This window comes from Pteropus medius, unplaced genomic scaffold (genome assembly GCF_902729225.1).
Source record: "Pteropus medius unplaced genomic scaffold, Ma_sr-lr_union100, whole genome shotgun sequence".
Taxonomy (NCBI): Eukaryota; Metazoa; Chordata; class Mammalia; order Chiroptera; family Pteropodidae; genus Pteropus; species Pteropus medius.
In genome coordinates, this window is record NW_024349796.1 from 7641139 (window position 1) to 7659446 (window position 18308).

Below are 18308 nucleotides of genomic sequence, written 5' to 3' on the forward strand. Positions count from 1 at the left end.
CGCTGCCCTGCCCCCTAGCTCCACACTCGCCTCCTCGCTTGGCTGGGCTTCCTAGGGTCTCCCTGATATGTCGCCGACTCCCTTTACAGGGATGAAAAAGTCACGAGACCTGTCCTTGCTGGGCTCACAGTCCGGGGCTGTGTCCACGTTACCGCGTTGGGATGAGGAGGGCTGGGTGGGGGAGCCTGGGCTGACGGAAGGCACCTCAGAGGAGGAAGTGCTAGAACCAGGCCTGGCAGGTGGAGCAGGGGCAGGGAAGTTACCGTCTCTGTGTAACTGTCACGCCTACCTGCTGCCCCCTCAACGTGGCCCACTCTCTCCAGCCCCGGCCATCACTCACGCCGTTCCCATTAGAACCATCTGCGCCTCCCTGCACAGTTAGTTCTGACTGTGGACGTCTTACATACCCTTCAAGGCCAGGCTCCTCTTCCTCCCTCGACCCTGCGGACCACATCGGTCTCCTAAGCTCCCCTCAGCAGTCACTCTCCTGTTTCGGCACTTACCACGTCATATTTCTTTTGTTGTTGACTTTTCCCCATCTCGCTACTCTTAGGACCTTAGTGTGAGACGTGCACTAGGATGCTTATGTTCTCGGCTTTTCGGCTGGCGTAGTTGGGCGGTCCGTGGTGTGGGAGAGTATACAGTGTCTGTCGTTTATCTGGGCAGACCCTTGGTGTTAGAACATATTCAGAGGTAGCTTTTCTTCTCTCTGTCAACGTAGGGTTCGATGACCTTCAGGTGTGTGCTGACCCAGGTGTCCCCGAGAATGGCTTCAGGACGCCCAGCGAAGGGGTATTCTTTGAAAGCTCTGTCACCCGATTTCATTGCCAAGACGGATTCAAGCTGAAGGGTTCTACGAAGAGACTGTGTATGAAGCATCTTAACGGAACCCTGGGCTGGATCCCGAGTGACAAACCCGTCTGCGTGCAAGAAGGTAAAGTGCTCAAACCCACGCCCCTCCCCCTCCTGGGGACGCCGCTCTCGTGGTCTGCTTGCCCTTCTGTGGCCTCGGGTCTAAGGCTTTGTGTGCCAGAGGGGTCAGTATCCTGGGCTGCTGTCTGTTTCAGGGCGAGTCCTGCATGCAGACAGAGCAGCCTGTGTGTGTAGCGAGGGCCGGGGTAGCAGGTAAATTCATGTCAGCGTTATCATCTTTCTTCTCTATCTCTATTACAATCCAATTTATCACTGTTTTTGTCAATGCAAGAGAGCCACTCAGATAACATTAGCGCTGTTTATTATTGGGCTGCCAACTCTGCACTCATTTCCATGTTACTCGATCAAAAGCTCAGTAAATGTATTAGACCCAAGCTACATATAATGATACAGGTGATGCATGTTACTCCGCGGATGAAATCAATTACGACTTATCAGTTCTCCGTTAGGTGTGATTCATTGAAGGAAAGAAAGAAATGTGGCAAGCAATGACAGATTGACAAGATATTCTTTTGCTTCTAGCAATTATCCTTAAATCTGTATATATTCAACAAATATATATACAAATAACAAATATATATATTTCAACAAATATATGTTTCAACAAATATATATATAAATTACAAATACATATATTTTTTGTTTACTCTTTGTTGATACTTTTGAGTTTAAAAGAATGCGCTGAGTTTAACTAATTGGAATGCCAAGTTGTTGATTATGTATCTCCAAGGATTGGCAAGGCTGATGTAGGAATAGGCGTGAATCAATAATTAATTCTAGCCCCAAATTACCACGGAGCACAGAACTTAAATTTCATCGAGTTCATCAGAAATGAGTTTTCTGTTTCTCTTAACACCATGATTAATTTTATTTTGGGATGGAGCTTTTATAATAATGACATGTAAACTATTAGTCTGGTTTAATTTTATGAAATTTTAAAAATAATTTAATTTGACCGTCACGGTCCTCCTAATGGGAACTGTAAAGGATGGATAAGATGGTGTCATCCCCTTAAAGTACTTGCTATCTTTGCTTTTATTTTCAAGGTATTTTTTTAAGAAGCCAAAGTTAATACAAAGAATCGAGGTTTTTAAAAAATAAATTCTTTTTTTCCTCTTACATGCAGTGCATGCAAGCTGTGATTTCCATAAGATTCTATTAATTAAAAACGTTTGGCCACGGATACCCAGTGCTTAAAACGCAGACAAGCTCAAGGACATCAGAGAGCAAAGAAAACCGACAGGCCCAGAGATGAAGGCCTGCTGTTAATTTTCCATCCTAAGCGAGGGAAAAATGTATCCCTTTTTAGATGAGCTTCTTTCCAACCCTGTACATAACTGGCTGATATGTCGTAATTCCTGGAAAGGGAGTGAAAAGTGGCCTTGGAGTGGGGGCCTTCACCTGTATAAGTGTGTGTGCGTCGTTCACACTTAGCCCCAGATGTCTGGGCAGGAGCCGTGGAAGTGGGGACAGCAGGGGATGCCAGCTTTGTCATTATGCAACTGAAAATAAGACCACGTGTTTCCAAAGTTGGGGTCCAGGACCTGAGTGGCCATGATGCTGTTGTGTTCTAATCGTCATTTTGAGAGTTTGGAGGAACAGGCATTGCCTGTGTAAGTATAATGATGTATTGATTTTGAATATCGATGCTAATTTTGTTGGCCTTTGAAAGACCTGTATAAAGAGATCGCCCTGATGGTGAAGAAAAAGTCATCATCGTTAATGTTCTAATAAGCCTTCTCTATTCTACGTGGTTTACAGGGGGACAGGGGACACCTGTACTATGGTTGTCGGGTAGCAGTGAAGAAGCCTACCCTTTTTTACCCCCCTGATTTGTAAATGGCCTTTGCTTGCTGACCAGGATTTATGCTGGGTGAATAGTGAGGGCTGCGGGATTCATTTGTTTCCTTTCGTCAGGTTAATTCTTAGAGGCTGATGAATTTTTGTGTGGTGGTAATAGTAATAATAATAACAAATTATCTCATTTTTATAGGTCATCATTGTTTAATATCTAATATTCACTATCCCAGTTAACATGCACAACCACCAACAGGAAGAGTCTTACTGTCCTCATTTTCTTTCTTTCTTTCTTTTTTTTACCATTTTATTTTTTAATTTTTTCCCCCTCTCCTCCCCCCGCTCCCCTCTGGTCATCTTCATTTTCTGATTAGGAAACAGGCTCGAACAGGTTCGCTTACTTTGTCAAGGTCACGTAGCTGATAAGTAAGCAGCACAGATGGAACTAGTTCTAAGCCAGCATTTTTTCCTCTACCTTCTTTTTCTGTGGCAAAAGCCTGACTCTGATCAGTTACAAACAGCACAATGTCATAGTAAATGACATCACTGGGTCTCAGGACGGAAGGGACTCACAGAAATCATGTAATCCAGGCCCTCATTCTGATTTAGTTTTCGTTTGACCAAAGGAAAAACTGAGTGTCGGAGAAGTAAAGAGCCTTCCCAGAGTTAAATGGCAATTTACGGACAGGCCCGTTCAGGCCACGTCACCTCGCTGTCACCTCTCTGTATGAACACTGAGTCCCGTTCACGCAGGACTCTGGTTCCCAAAATGCGCGCCGAGGCCTGCTTGCATCGTGAGCTTGTTAAAGGCGTGCATTCGGACCTCCCGCATTCGAATGTTCGGAGTGAGGCCATGGACCGCATGTTTTTTAACTCTCAACTGATTCTTAAACACAGAAAAAAAAAGGAGTTTGAGACTCACTCAGGCAGGGATATGGTCTGATAGTGCTTTACAAGGGGAAAGAGAACATGACTTCCTTAAGTGTTAAACAGAGCTCCTGAGGGATCGTTAATTCTCAGCATCAGAGGATGTCACTATTGTCATTTACAACGAAGAAACTAAAGCCTGTAGCATTTAAGTGACTCACACAAGTCATGTGGCACATAAACCGGGATCAGGACCCACATTCTGACTCGCAGTTCAGGACTGACTCTCCTACGCTGGGGGTACACAACCCGGGCTGCGTGCCGGAACCACCCGCGGAACTTTCAGAAGTAACAGTGCCTGGAACTTTCTCCAAGACATTCGATTTTAGTTGTTCTGGGCAGTGGGAGATCGAACAGAGGTATTTCTAACCACCCCCCGCCAAGGGAATTCGGTTATCCCTGACACCTGCACTTCATCTCCCTCATTGTCCAGGGGTGGATGAGGTCGAACATTGCACAGGACAGCAGTCCCTGTGCCTGCCCCAGCTTGCTACGTCCCCGTGCTTAACCCTTCTGGGCTCAGTACCTTGCAGAGTACCAACAGGGAAAGAAAATGAATTCATTCAGCAAGCATTATTTTTAGGTACTTACTAAAATATTTCGAGGGCCATAGATTTAACCAGGATTGCTATAGGAGATGAATAATTTGATGTGAAGAAGTTTCTTTGAGCTTCTGGGGGGAAAAGGTGCACTACGAGTTTAAGTATTGTTATTACACGATCAATTTTTAATTAAAAGATTCAACTTGACTCATCAGCTAAAGTTTGCAGCAAAGATGGCAGATGACTCCTTTATTCATTGAAACTGTGGTGCAGGCATTTTTTCAACAGGAGGGGAGTTACTCCTATATTAAGGTGAGTCGTCTCCCAGCTCCAGAGACTTCACCAGAACAGATGGATGGATGCTTTAAAAAATGTTTTATTTAGAATCCCTTTCTTGTGCGCATTTTCTATCATCTAAAATTTCTTTCTTGTTGCCTCAGACATGGGTTATCAGAAACAGCAGCCTGTGCCCACAAGGGCAAGTATTTGCATGTCTTCCCCTAAGACAGTCTCTTCTCATTTTCTGTCTTCTGAGATGCCCCTCCCTGTCTCCAGGACACCCGTCATTTCTTATTTATGCTTCCTGTAACAGAAATCACTGCTTCCCTCCTCTCTCTCCCTTGTGGCTTTGGTGTGAGTTTGGTTTTTGTTCTTTAAAAGATTTCTTTGACTTAAATGTGGTCAAGACTTGAAAGGAAAATAAAAAATATCCACAGGAAACGAGGTCAGGTCAGATGGGGGCAGATACAACAAAGATAAGTGACAGAATGATCAGTTATAATCGTGGCAAGGTGACAGCTGCTCTGCTACAGACAAGGGTTCACAAGCCTGAGCAGCCGAGCCCCCTGCACACGCAGAAGGAAAATCCAAATCGTAGCAGCCTTTACCAGATGCCTCATGTCACCTCCCGTGTCACGTGAGTGCTGAGATTTCACCCTATCTATACAGGGGCCATAGAGGTGGGGAGTCACTTTAAGTCACAGAATTATTAGGCAAATGCAGAAAAACAGCATCAACACATGTACAGATCCTTGTCAGATCCTGTAGAAAGGCCACGACATGATTGTGAGTGACCTTGGACACCAAGCTGATTGCGACAATTCCCAACAAGCAGTTGTTCACAAGCTCGCAATAGAAACTACCCAGAATTAGGTTGACTGCTTATGAAAAATGCAGGGCCACCCCATGGGGTCCTTCCAAACCCAGTACAGATGAAATGCATCTTCCCTCACACCAGATGAGCAGGTCAGGGCAGCTGTGGCAGCATCCTGAGAGTCCCCCTACTAACGCAGGGCTCCTCCGACCCCACGGGGAAGAGGGGGGCGCTGCGGGCGCGAGAGGCCTCGGGTACAGAGCTGCCTCCCAGCCCGCGCCGATTAGATTCTGTGCTTTATCAGGTCTGTCGGACACAGCTGCTAAGGGATAGGCGGCACTTGCTAACTCTGAGACAGCCTCTGCATTTGGACTGCTGTCTTCAATCTAGTCACTCCCAGCAGCAGGAGATCTCAGCCTTTGACTTCATGGGACTTGCCCGAGGGGGCTTGTTAAAAAGGCACATTTCCAGGCCTCCTCTGGGGTTTGCGTGCACCGGGAATCTGAATTTAGTGGGCACCTCTGGGAGACCCGCCTGCTGGTGGGCCTCAGAGCACACCTTGAGATACTTGCCATAGGCACTCGACAAGTAAAACATCAAGATGTAGGGTCGAGCCTCTGTGTGTCGTCAGCCCGCAAGGATGGCGTTAGGACTGCCTTTTTTTATTGTCCCTGTGAGCCCAGCTCTGGCGACCACGTGCTTTCTGTCACTTCCTTGTTGCTGAAAGTGAAAGCTACTCTCTGGAAGGTGGAAAGAGACCTCAAAGTTTCTTTAAAGATAAAATAGCTACAACTCTTTTTATCAAGAACAAAGCAAGAAATCAAGTAGATTTGTCTTCTAGGGTAAAACTCTTTGAACTAAACCCAGTTTCTCCAATAACCTGTGTATCTATATGAGGCCAACTGCCTTCAGAAAATTATCTGGAAAATAATCAAGATTTTATGTTTCTGGGGATTTAAATGGCACCCCAATATGTTTAGTCATTCGTTCCCCCAAATTCTGCGAAGCGCCCTAGGCCCAGAGGCTCCCAGTTTAGTTGGGAAAGATCACTACCTTTCCAGCGAGTGTCCTTACTCTTCCTATATTGATTTTGTTGTTCTTGTTATTGTTTTTAACCTTTTTAAAATTCGTAAAACACAACATATACATGGAAAAGTACACAAAACCAAACAGTCCAGTGAATTATCGCAAAGCAAACACCACTGTCCGGATGAAGACCCAGAGCAGCGCTGGGACCCCAGAAGCCCCCTCCCGGTCAAAGCCTCCTCCTCCGCCCTCAGAGGGGACCTCTTCCCCGAGTCATGGCCATCACGCCCACGGTAACCGCGTAGCCCAGGAGTACACCTTCCTAAACATGGCGCTATTTTAAGTTTAATTTACCTTTGCCTTATTTTTGAGTTTATATACATGGGATTCTGGAGCAAGGATTAATCTATGTTGGACTTCTTTTACTTTATGTTTGTGAAATTCGTGCATATTATTTTGCGTGTAGCTGTAGTTCGTTCATTGGCATTGTTGCATAGTTCTGTTATCTGAATAGACCATAATTTGAACATTCTGATGACAACGGAAATTTAGATTTTATCCAGTTGGGTATTTTTTTATAAATAGTGCTGCTACGAACATGCACAAACATGCCTCTTGGTGAATGGAGATACAGCTTTCTGTTGGAGCTATGTCTAAGGGTAGAATTGCAGGATAGGCCCATGTTCAGCGTTGATAGGAGTGAGCTTCCAGCCATCCTGTCCAGTGGAGTTGTATGGACAGCCCCCCGCATCCTCCCAGCAACAATGTGTGACTATGCACATGGAGCGCTAACAACCAGAGAAGCTCACCTGTGGCTCGGTGTCCAGAGGTTTTATTGGGGCTTGGTCATTTGCAGGTGTTTGACTACTTGTGTGGCTGACCTGAGTCTCCAGCCCCTCCAAAAGTGGAGCGGATAGTGCATGGACCAAGCCTCACCCCCCACCAGCCTTTCTTTGGACAAGGTTAATCCTTACCTGCACATATGGCAAACCCTTTAGGATATAAATCAGAGCATGTCATGGGCCAAGCCTAGAAAGTTCCAGCAGCTCCCCATCACGCTAAAATAAACCCATATCCCTAATCTAAGGCCCACGTGGTCTGGCCTTTCCAGCTCCTTCTCGCTCACAATATCCCAGACACGCCAATTTCCTTTCATGTTTTCAAGGACGCTCAACTCTTTCCTGCTGGCCTTCGCACTAGCCGTTCCTCTGCCTGGAATGCTCTTCTCCAGGTTCACTCATGTCGGCTTCTCCTCGTCCTTCGGTCTCAGCTTAATAAATGTCGTTTCCTCAGAAGCGTCTTTCCTGTCTGCCTGAAGGAGAGGGCTGCCCACCTGAGTCAGTCCCTAGCACGTGACCTTGTGATGTGTTCCTCATAGCAGTGATCGTCGCCCGTTAGTTTCTGACTCATTTATCTGTTCATTTGTCTGTTAGCGGTCTACCATCCCGCAGGTAGTGACAGAGTAAGATCCTTGACTTTTTCTCTCTCCTCAGTACTTAGTACATACTAGATTTAGAGTCAGCGCTCAGTTCCCTGGATGGATATATGGATGGATGGATGGATGGACGGATGGATGGATGGATGGATATGGATATTTGGATGGATGACAGTATGATGGATGGATGATGGATGGATATATGGATGGATGGATGGATGGATGGATGGATGGATGGAGGATGGATATAGTATGTAGATGGATTTATTTATTTGATGATGGAATATTATATATGGATGGATGGATGGATGGATATATGGATGGATATATGGATGGATAGATGGATGAATAAATAACATGCTTTGCAAATGCCGATTTGAATAAAATCCATTCTTCACAGCAAGGCTTTCAGACCCTTTAATATGCTAATATGAATTGTGAATCGCTGAGCGTGAATCATGTATTCATGTTCCTGGGAATACTTTTTGGGGAAGATCTATGTCAAAAGTCAGCATTTTTAAGGATTCAGAATCATTTTCACATATAACTAACATTTTAAAGGAAAGCAAACCTAACACATGGCATATAGTTTTTATAGTTTCTTTTACTATTTCTACTCCATCCTTTAGGACTCTGCCCTCTGCTAATTAGTCTAATCAATTAATTTGTATTTAGATCTAAATGTGTAATACTGCCTTAGGGCCCTTAACCCCTTTTATTTGTTTATGTTTCTATTTATTTATTATATTAAATCCCCACTGTTATAGGACACAAAAATAATGATAGGTTAGTGAAAGGTGGTTTCTGGAATGGAAGCGTTCAATATCCCCCAGGTTACACCCCCAAGGTGCCTGTCTGTGTCCTGTCTGCATAAGTTTTGATTATCGGAAAGTCACGTTATTTCTATTTGAAATTTTAGAATCGATGAAAATTTGTTTTCAGATACTAAAGATCCTGGTTTCTTTCTGTCCATGGAAATAAGGTTCGTAGTTATCTGTTGCCGGCGACAACCTCCTCCCACTTCGCGTGCGTTCAGCGGGGGATTAGGTGCCAGACATTGTGGATGAAGGGGTTGGGAGGCGCGGGCTGATCTTGTCCCCTGTGACGGTTCCGTTTTGGGCTCTAAGAGCTGGTCTACTTCGGTTTTGTCCTCATACCTAGAGCACAGCTTCTCCTGGCCGCTCCACCTTGGTGGAGTTTGAACTTCAACTTCTGAGTTCCCAGTTGGTATGTGGCTCCACTCACATAGCGAATTGGCTTTGTGTCACTCCCTACGGTGACTCTTCTTTGAGTAGAATACATGATGACTGGGATTTGGGAGCCTGTGAATTCCCTTTGAACCTTGTGTCATATGCTCTGCAGTTGTCCCCAACTCCTGTTTGTGGAAACTGGGAGTTCTAATTTGACGTCCAAAGCATTCTATGTTATAGACCACTATGCGGACAAACCATCCTTGGAAACAGGCTACTGGTCAACCACTGTCCACATGTCCCCAGTGTCCAAATGAATATTTCTGTCCATTAAATTCACTACATATAGTTGGCCGCCTCCTGAGGTTACTGGCTAATTCTTGAATAAGTTTTAAATCAATCATGAAAAATAGTTGTTAAGTCATATAAATTACTGCCATAGGATCTATTTACAGCCAAGATTTTACGGACGGGTGACTCGATAACTGTGTTTTTATTTGCTATGAGTAATTCCTGCATAGCGACATGGAAAAATGGAATTCGCATTTTCCATTAAGGAGAAGATAACAGTAGTGTGCAAAGAGCTGTCGGTTATCTCGTGACTCTTGTCCGAAGTCCTCTGGGTTCGATTTAGGGGAAATTCAGGTATTCTAGTAGAAAAACAATTGGTTAAACATGAACAGTTAGAAAACCCCTTTCTACAGCCTGAAACACAAACGTGAGAGGTAACATCGAAACCAGAACACAGTTCTCCAGCCAAGACTTTCTCCGTTGAAATCCACAGGCAAAGGGGGAAGTGACGATGGCCTCCCTCTGGGGACGGCTTAGCCACCAGGGCTGCCCCAAAGCCTGTTAATCAGCTTCTTGGTGGTAGTGGTGGGGGCCGGGGTTGGGGTGGGGCGGGCGTGTGTTCAGAGTTTCTCGGGCAGAGGTCCACACGGCCCCCTCAGCGTTTCCTCTTTGCCAGGTGTGTACGAAGGCCTGGAGACCTGGAGGGAATGTCAGATGCAGACATTCCCTCCACTGCTCTCAAGCTAGTGGTCATGTCAAGGGCTGAGGTGAAGGGCTGCCTTTACCTCAGCCCTTGCCTGCATGTGATTTCTGCTGAAGCACACGAGACAGCAAACGGCCACCACCCCATCAGTCCCAGCTGACAGGACCGTCCTCTGGCAGTGCTGTCCCCTTCTGCCTGAGGCTTTCCCATTACTAATATTCTGGTTTTTTGTTTGTTTGTTTGTTTGTTTGCAGTCTGTTGTTGTCAGATTGTCCCAGTAAACCCAGCCCTAGGAAGTGCTCTTTTGAAAGCCAATTAAGTCCCCGGCCCCCAGAGCCATCCACCAGTCGGTCCCTGCCCCTTCCCTTCCTTCCTTCCTACATCAGGGTTCCCAGGCTCAGCACCTCAGAGCTGACAGTTCGAAGCTTAGAGAAATGACGGTCAGGGGGTCCTGTTACTACCAATCCAACCACATCGTGGATTTGGAGGGCTTCGGGGAGTGGCTGAGAAACCCACAATCTTTTAGAGCATTGAGAAAATTCCCGAGGAAGTTCCCATGACTGTCAAAGTGCTGTTCTTGCATTTTGCCTTGTTTCAAAAAATTTTAAGAAGCAATGGACTTGAACCATAGCCCATCTGTAAGTCAGAGCCTGCCTGACTCTAAAAGTAGAAATAAATAGCTCAAGCTTTCAAGCATATAGGCATGGAAAATCAGACACATCAAACAGAGACGCGTCGGAAAGAATGGAGAGAGACACATTGTGACCGATGTGACGGAGATGGGATTAGTTGGGTGGTGTTTAGGGTGGGAGAGGGAGGATCCCAACTTGGCGGCTCAGGATGCATCACGATGCCTGTGCGGTAATCTGGCAGCCGGGACAGTTAGAAATCGATGGTTATAACGGATGCGTCTCACTTTATCTTGCTGTCGTTCTGTTGCACGGGCTCCTCCCCCGCCCTCCTCCCTTCGCCCAGCCTCACGGCTTCCTCCCATCCGCATGCATTCTGCTCTTACTCCATGTTTGGGCGGCAGTAGGTTGCTTGCTCTGAGCCTTTGCAAGATTGGCAGTAATACGTGCTGCTCTATTGATCATCTTTTTCAAAAACAGATAAGGAGGATGGGAAATGCTAATAGCAAATGAACCGCAGCTCAGCCCCCTGCTGTTCTGCAAAGCATATTTGCTTACCAGGCCCAGGCCCTGGCCCCACAGGCCGTGGCAGGGCGGGACCAGCCAGGAGTGCTGTCCACAAACACGACCAAGTGTGGAACTGGATAGAGAGTTCGGGCGAATCCCCGACTCTTGGCTTTCTTCACTTATTTTCAGAATCATCCATAAACTCAGTTGCATAGTATGAAGTGTCACCAGCAAAGTTCCTTCTGTGGCTGGATCCTAAGCCACGTCTTCCTGTATCTCTGGGTAGCAGGTTCTGCTGCTCGTCACTGAGACATGAGCCTAGTGATAAATAAGAAGTCATTTATCAGATCGCTGCGTAGGTCAAGACCGGGTCTGAAAGTAAGAGCTTTCTCGTGAAGCCGTGAACCACAACCGCTTTAAATTCCAAAAATAACGTGTCCTTTCCCCACGACTGCAGATTGCCGCATCCCTCAAATCGAGGATGCTGACATTCGTAACAAGACTTACAGACACGGAGATAAGCTCATCATCACCTGTCACGAAGGATTCAAGATCCGTTACCCCGACCTGTACAACCTGGTTTCGTTATGTCGTGAGGACGGGACGTGGGACAATCTGCCCATCTGTCAAGGTACGAGACAGAGGTTGTGGTTCTTGGCTGTTTTTCACCCAGACTGTGTTGTAGGGGGTGTGTGTGTGTGCGTGTGCGTGTGCGTGTGCGCGCGTGTGTGTTTCTCTAACAGAATAAGAACGACGGAGGGGAACACAAAGCCGCCCCCCACCCGCACCCCACACGGTCCAGCCGAAGCTCCGCTGTGGCCGTCCAGCTCTGTTCTCAGAATCCCCGCATCACGCCTGATGCTTTTCTCCAGCCCCGTGCACCGTTTTAAGGTATATATGGAAACGGCCTTATTCTTTAGCACACAGGATGTCTCCTTTACTCGAAGAAACCACAAGGAGCTTAAGAACGAGGCGACTTGCAACCAGGCTGTGAACGCAATGATGAACTAGCGTGTGTTTAATGGAAATAACAGAGCATTTATACTTATTTCAGTAGTGCTGAGAATATGTTTCAAGCCAACCTTACAGAGGCTATTTTCTCGTAATAATGGTATCTCTTTTTATAATGTATGAGAAACGGAAAAATAATCAAATTCAAATTTCATCCAAACCACACGGTGAATATTTATCCTCTTGCATTTTTTTAAATATTAGCCTGAGCCGACATGCAGGGTTTGGTTTCTGAAACTAAGCCCTCGAGTTCACATGAATTCCGATTTTATTGTTTGACATGTGACTCGGACCAGAGGACCAAGAAGCCGATGCATAATTAAAAATTCAGGGGAGAGAGAGAACAATCTTATTTGCACTAAAAGCACCGGCACATTCAAGTTGAGACAAATGTTAACTTTGTGCTTGGAAATCATAGCTGGCAGACTCTGATATTATTTTTCGTGCCCCGCAGTTGGAAATAAATCATTTCCTTATGTGAGAGCGTACGAGTCACGGCCCCTTGAAGACAGAAAGGCTTTGGGTGAGGAGGAGAGAGGCAGCTCAGCCCCTCTCAGCCCTGCTTTCTCACCCCGCCCCCCCAAACTTCCCGTGCTTTTTAGCCTGTTCTAGATTACATTTTCAAAGGAGGCGTAATTCATTTACACTTTCAGAGACCAGCCTCGAAATCCGCCCGCTGGCTCTCGAGTTGGAGGTTGGGCTATTTATTCAAATGAACTCTATTAACCACTAATTGGTTCCGGTCCTGCAGCCCTATCTGAGTCATGGTGAAGGAGATGGCCTCGGAATGCAGCCACTTCTTGCTCCTGTTATGGCACTGAAATACAGTATGCTTCCTTAGGTGTGCTCTGCGCCCCGACATCTCGGGGTGTCGTGGTCAGGAGTTCAGACAGAAGCTTTCCCCTTGCTCTGTCTGGTCCCTCTCGCCCCTCCCCTCCAGGTCCCCTCCCTCAAATCTCAGCCCAAACAGAGCTTTTATAGTTCTGGGACAACAGAAGAGCCTGTCAGCTGCTGTGGGGAGGTGTGCTTCTTCAGACAGCAATACACCCCCCGGCTCATCTTCCCTCCTCCCTCCTCAGAGTCCTCTGTGCCCGGGAGGAGGTCGCCTTGGTCTGTGCCCCGCTCAGCGCGCCGCCCCCACCGGGCACAGCATGAGAAACGAGGAATCGTGATGCCTCCGGCCGCCTGACACCTCTCCAGCCCCCAGGGGAAATCTAATTGGTCCTCAGAGTGACATTTCATTCTCTAACTTTTATTTGCACCTATAGACCCAGGAGCTAATGCCTGGGGAGGCCGTCCCCTCTCACCTGCAAGTGCAAATGGAAATCGTTCGGAGCTATGATTGAGCCGAAGCCGCTTTTCTGCCGTTCGTTATATTTAGAACGGGCCGTCTCCAAGCAGGAGTGAGCGAATCTTCCCTTCTCTGATTCACAGCTGGGGTTATAACCCCTTCCACCTCCTTTTGGGTCTGGGAGAGAAGGGACATTTTTTTCCATGGAACTTCGTGTTTTGGACAGTGGCATCCTGAAGCCTCCCGCTCACTGTGGGTCAGAGTTAGTTTTATTTAGGGGAAGCCAGTTTATCCAGGCGGGTAGCGTAGGACTACAGTGTGTTGGGCTGTGCCATTTTATGAAAGAGACTTGAGCATCTGTGGATTCCGGTCTCCATGGGGGATCTTGGAACCAATCCATGATACTGAGGGACAAGTGACTTTTCTCAGGAGTCAAAATGTACACGTAGCCTTTCGACTGTGCAGGGGTTCAGCACCCCTAACCCCTACGTTGCTCAAGGGTCAACTGTACCCTCCTCGGGAGGAGGCACAGACACAGCCATTGGTGCCAACTCTGGACTATTCATAGAGGTTCTAATCCAGTCACTTGTTCTAATATTGATTTGCTTATCTTTTTTTTATCAGAATTATTGATTCTGTTTATTCCTGATGTCCAACCTTCCCACACACATTTCACATTTGTCATGAAACACTGTCAATTTTCAGCTCAAGAAAAAATATGTGGGAGCACCCTCACCTTTCAGAGTGGTCCATCCTGAGCGCTGGCCAGTTCTGGGCAGCGGTTCTGGGTGGCGGTCTGCTGTGTCTTCAGAGCTCTGTGGCCCCGAGACACAGCGGTGCTGGGTCAGCACTTGCGCCCTAGCGTGAGCACCTCCCTAAATTCTGCATCCCCGGGGGGCCTCTCACGCCTCACCCTGGTCTCGCCCTGATACGCAGACCTCACACTGGGATGCTGACTGAGCAGTCTGCTGAGCACCCAGCTCGTCGAAGCTTAGTATAGCATGCAACACAGTCAGCTGAGGAGAGGGGTTCAGCCGTCGTCTGATGTAACTCGTCCTTGGTGACTGGAAAGGAAACTAGGTATTTCCATCACGTGTTATTTACTTCACACGCAATTAGTTCTCCCCGGCAGGAGCACCAGCTCCGTGGGGTCATTATACCCTCCAGTGAAACTGCCGAAGCCAGAAGCCAGTCTGTGATTACAGTGGATGCCGCACAAAACGAGATTCTGTGCCAGTGGGAACATTCCCTGGCTGCACAGGCTTCAAGACAAAGAGGCGGCTACTGTTTTCCAGAAGGAGGAGCGTGGGGGCCGGGCCCCACTTCCACTGGGAGTACACGCAGAAGTCCGCGCGCGTGCCCGGATGGACTCACTGTGAAGCAGAAGAGTCCCTGGACCTCCAGTGGCCACCTCAGCACGACCTGGAAACCTCAGCACGTCCTTGGAGCTGCGTGGAGCCACCGAGCCGGAAGCCCTCGGGTGGGGCCCAGCGGCCCGTGTCCTCATGGGCCCTCCGTCCTGGCCGTCCTCACGTTTGAGGTCCGCTGCATTGCAGGGTTCCTTACCTACTTCACATAAAACAGCTGGGTTTTCAAAAGTTTCATCTGCTCGTGTCAGGCAGCCATCGGTTCCATATTCTGTGGCAGTGCAACAGAGTCTGCGTCATGGCCACTCAAGACCCCACCACCACTGTTGAAAGAGTTGGGGTGTCTTTTTCCTCTGTGGCACCTCAGAGTTTCTCAACCCCGATGACACATTAAGATTGCTTGGGGAGCTTTGAAAAAGACCGGAGTGTCCAGGCTCTCCACGGACTCCGGGCACAAGGCCCTGGGCACAGGGCATTGGTGTTTTCTAGACGTTCCTCAGGTGATTTTAAGGTGCAGTCAGGGCTGGAGCCACCAGCTAGGGCCTCCGGATCCTCAGCTACACCCTCTCTCACTGCCCCGCTACTCTGACCCTCCAGTGCCATTTGCAACTATAAAATCAAATATCCGTATTATGGAGAGAAGAGGTAAGTAGGCAGGGAGTCCGAACACTTAGGAGTAAGGTGTGTTCCTTCCTCTCAGGCCACGTGTCCGGGGGGAGCCCGAGGAACGTTTAGTGCTGTGTTCGTCGTCCGGGTGTCCAAACATGACAGAGAGAGACTTTCCCTTTTTTCCCCGCCTGTCCCAGGCTGCCTGAGACCACTGGCCTCTTCCAACGGCTACGTGAACATCTCCGAGTTCCAGACGTCCTTCGCCGTGGGGACGGTGATCTCCTATCACTGCTTCCCCGGGTTTAAACTCGAGGGGGCGGACTACCTCGAGTGCTTGCACAACCTGATCTGGTCGTCCGGCCCGCCCCGGTGCCTTGCTCTGGAAGGTAAGACATCTCATTCTTTTGGAAGCTGAATTTTGCATGATCGAAGAGGGTGCTTCGTCGGGAGGTGAAGCACTGACGATACGGTCGGCGGTAGCTTTCGCTTCCTGGAGACACGGTGTTTGCCTCTGTCCTGAGTGGAGGCCGTTAGCCTGGTCGTCTGCCATGAAGCCGTCCTAAAAGCCAGACACACAGCCTGCTTCCCCCGGCCTTGAGCTTGAGGGATAAAAGAGAAAAGTTTCAGGCATCACAGGTTAAACTGTGAAATATTGCAAAGTTCCGCGAAATGTCTTCAAAAATTAATTTTCTCTGCACCAAATGAAAACAGATTATATTATGGCATCATTAATCTCACCCCTCATTTTTATCGTTGTGTGGATGTTTCTTCCTATTCCCATGCATTTTATGGCGTAGCCGTAAATAGTTTTGCTGCAGACACACCCTCAGAAGCCTGAAACGAAGAGCTCTTTCCTCCTCGTTTTTCTTAAATATATGGGATCATTTTAGCGTGTGAGTCACGAGTAATCGCTAGCTAGTCGGATGAAGCAGTGTGGGGGACGCAGCAGGCCAGTGTCTGAGAACGCAGAGTTCATGGCCGCTGCTGCCAGGCACGTTGGACGAGCTGGCTCGGCGTGAATTCAGGTCTTGAAATTACGATTGGAGAGAGCAAACACTGATCTGCTTCCTGGCGTCTGTTGAATGCGGTGGGTGGGAGAGGGGGGTCTTTACACGGAAAGGACCCTTCCGGTCGGGAGGCCCTCAAAGCCTATCTGCAGACTTTCTTGGGAAACAAAACAAGACACGACAGAATGTGGAGACAGACGAGTTCTTACAAGTAGCATTTCTATGGTGTGCACCTCAGCGCAGGAAGAGGTCCCATTAGAAGGTGGCGGAGGCAGGGGACAGCCAGAGGAATCAGAGCGGCCCATCTCCTGGGCTACTTCCCACCCACCCCAAATCCCCTGGAGGGTCAGAACCTGCAGTAGAATCGTCAGATAAAATACAAGACGCCCATTTAAATCTGAATTTCAGGTAAATGACAAATACTTTTTTGATGCGAACATGTCCCAGATATTGTCTGGCATGGTCAAAAATTATTCTTTGTGTATCTGAAATATCAGTATAACTGAGAGTCCTATACTTTCACTTGCTGAGTCTGGTAACCCTGCTCCTGAGTGATGGGGCAGCCCCGTTTCTCCACTGGGATAGCTTTTCTGCTGTCTGGACACCCTGGCCGGCCAAGGTGACGGGGCCACTGGTGAAAGGGGGCTTCTGGAGGTTTCTCCCTGCTCAGATAGCCAGGAATACGGGATCGGTGAAAGGGATCGTGATTGTGATGCTATTGATTTGAAATGCCTCCTTCAAAATCTTTTCAAGTTTGGCTGAAATGCCTTTCGAGCCGTCACGTTCTGATAAGCTTCATTTTGGGACTTTGGAAGCAGTTATTGTGGAGCCCAGGAGAGGTGATGTGTGAATGGGCAGAAAACAAAATCGAACTTCGAGGGGCACTGAGCTGAGCTTACGAACAGGGAGCTGTGCCTGGCTTCTGATGGGAAATGTGTCTCGTGGTTTAACGTGTGTCCCCTCTTCCTCTGCCAGCCGGGGCTATGGCCAACGGAGGGCGCTGAAAACCCAAGGTGACAGAGGCCTGTGCTAGAAAGGCCTCTTAACACCCTGCCACCCCTCAGTTAAAAAAAAAAAATCTTTACATCTTTATTTTCGATACAGGTCCCTTTAAATTATCTGATGGAATTGGTTTGTGAGAACTTTAGATGCTCTCCTAGCTAAAGGCACCAAAGACATGGCAAAGGTAGACTAAAGGGTTTTTTTTTTTAATGTTAAGACTTGACAGAAACTGGGTTGAATTAAGAAGCAGCGGGTTGAAGGAAGAGGTCGGGGTTCACAGCACCCTCGCCGGATGTACCTCGGTGCTGGCAGTTCTTTAGCTCTTGCTCGAATTGAATGTCACCTTTTCAAAAGGCGCCGCCTCGTTTACGCAATGTTGTCGTAGGGCAGTCAACAGAGATGAACCGTCAGAAAGGGAGTCGAACCCTTTGCTCTTTCACCCACCCCCGCCCCGATTTCCCGTCTTTCTTGGCACACCGTGTGAGTTTTCTCGGTGGCGTTAGTGAAAATCGCTGCGTCGCGCTGTGGCATCACGACCCCCTGGGGCTTTTCGACGCGTTAGGGTGTTCTGACCCCTACCGTGGCCGGGTCCAGACAGCTGTGCTTTCTCCTTGGGCCTTTATTCTTTTCATTTCCTGTCTCACTCTTAGTCCCTCAATCTGTTAGCTGTCAGTGTGCCCGTCACTTCATGAGCCAGGAGCTAGAGGATCAGCAGGGTGATCGTGGAGGCTACGTGCGCTGGCAGTGGCCTGGCTGCGTTCGCTGTTCACTGCCTGCGTCTCCGACTTAATCATTTTGACCTGGGGCGAGTCACTTAGCTTCTATCAGCCTCCATTTTCTCGGCTATAAAATGAGAGAAGTGGCTGTCATTACCTCTTGGAACTGTGAGGACTCAGTGTGGTTACAAATGGAACACATTCAGTGAAGTGCTTGGCACACAGTAGGAGA

At 47.9% G+C, this 18308-nt stretch overlaps 1 protein-coding gene across 5 annotated transcripts in view; it reads left to right on the forward strand.

The window, feature by feature from the left end:
- SUSD4 (sushi domain containing 4) overlaps positions 1 to 18308 on the forward strand; it is a 102836-nt gene that overhangs the window by 57828 nt on the left and 26700 nt on the right. For all 5 annotated transcript variants that reach the window (XM_039883326.1, XM_039883327.1, XM_039883328.1 and 2 more), the window contains 3 exons: positions 722 to 934; positions 11531 to 11704; positions 15549 to 15737. In XM_039883326.1, coding sequence (XP_039739260.1) covers positions 722 to 934; positions 11531 to 11704; positions 15549 to 15737 — 576 coding nt within the window. The remainder of the gene's footprint in view (positions 1 to 721; positions 935 to 11530; positions 11705 to 15548; positions 15738 to 18308) is intronic.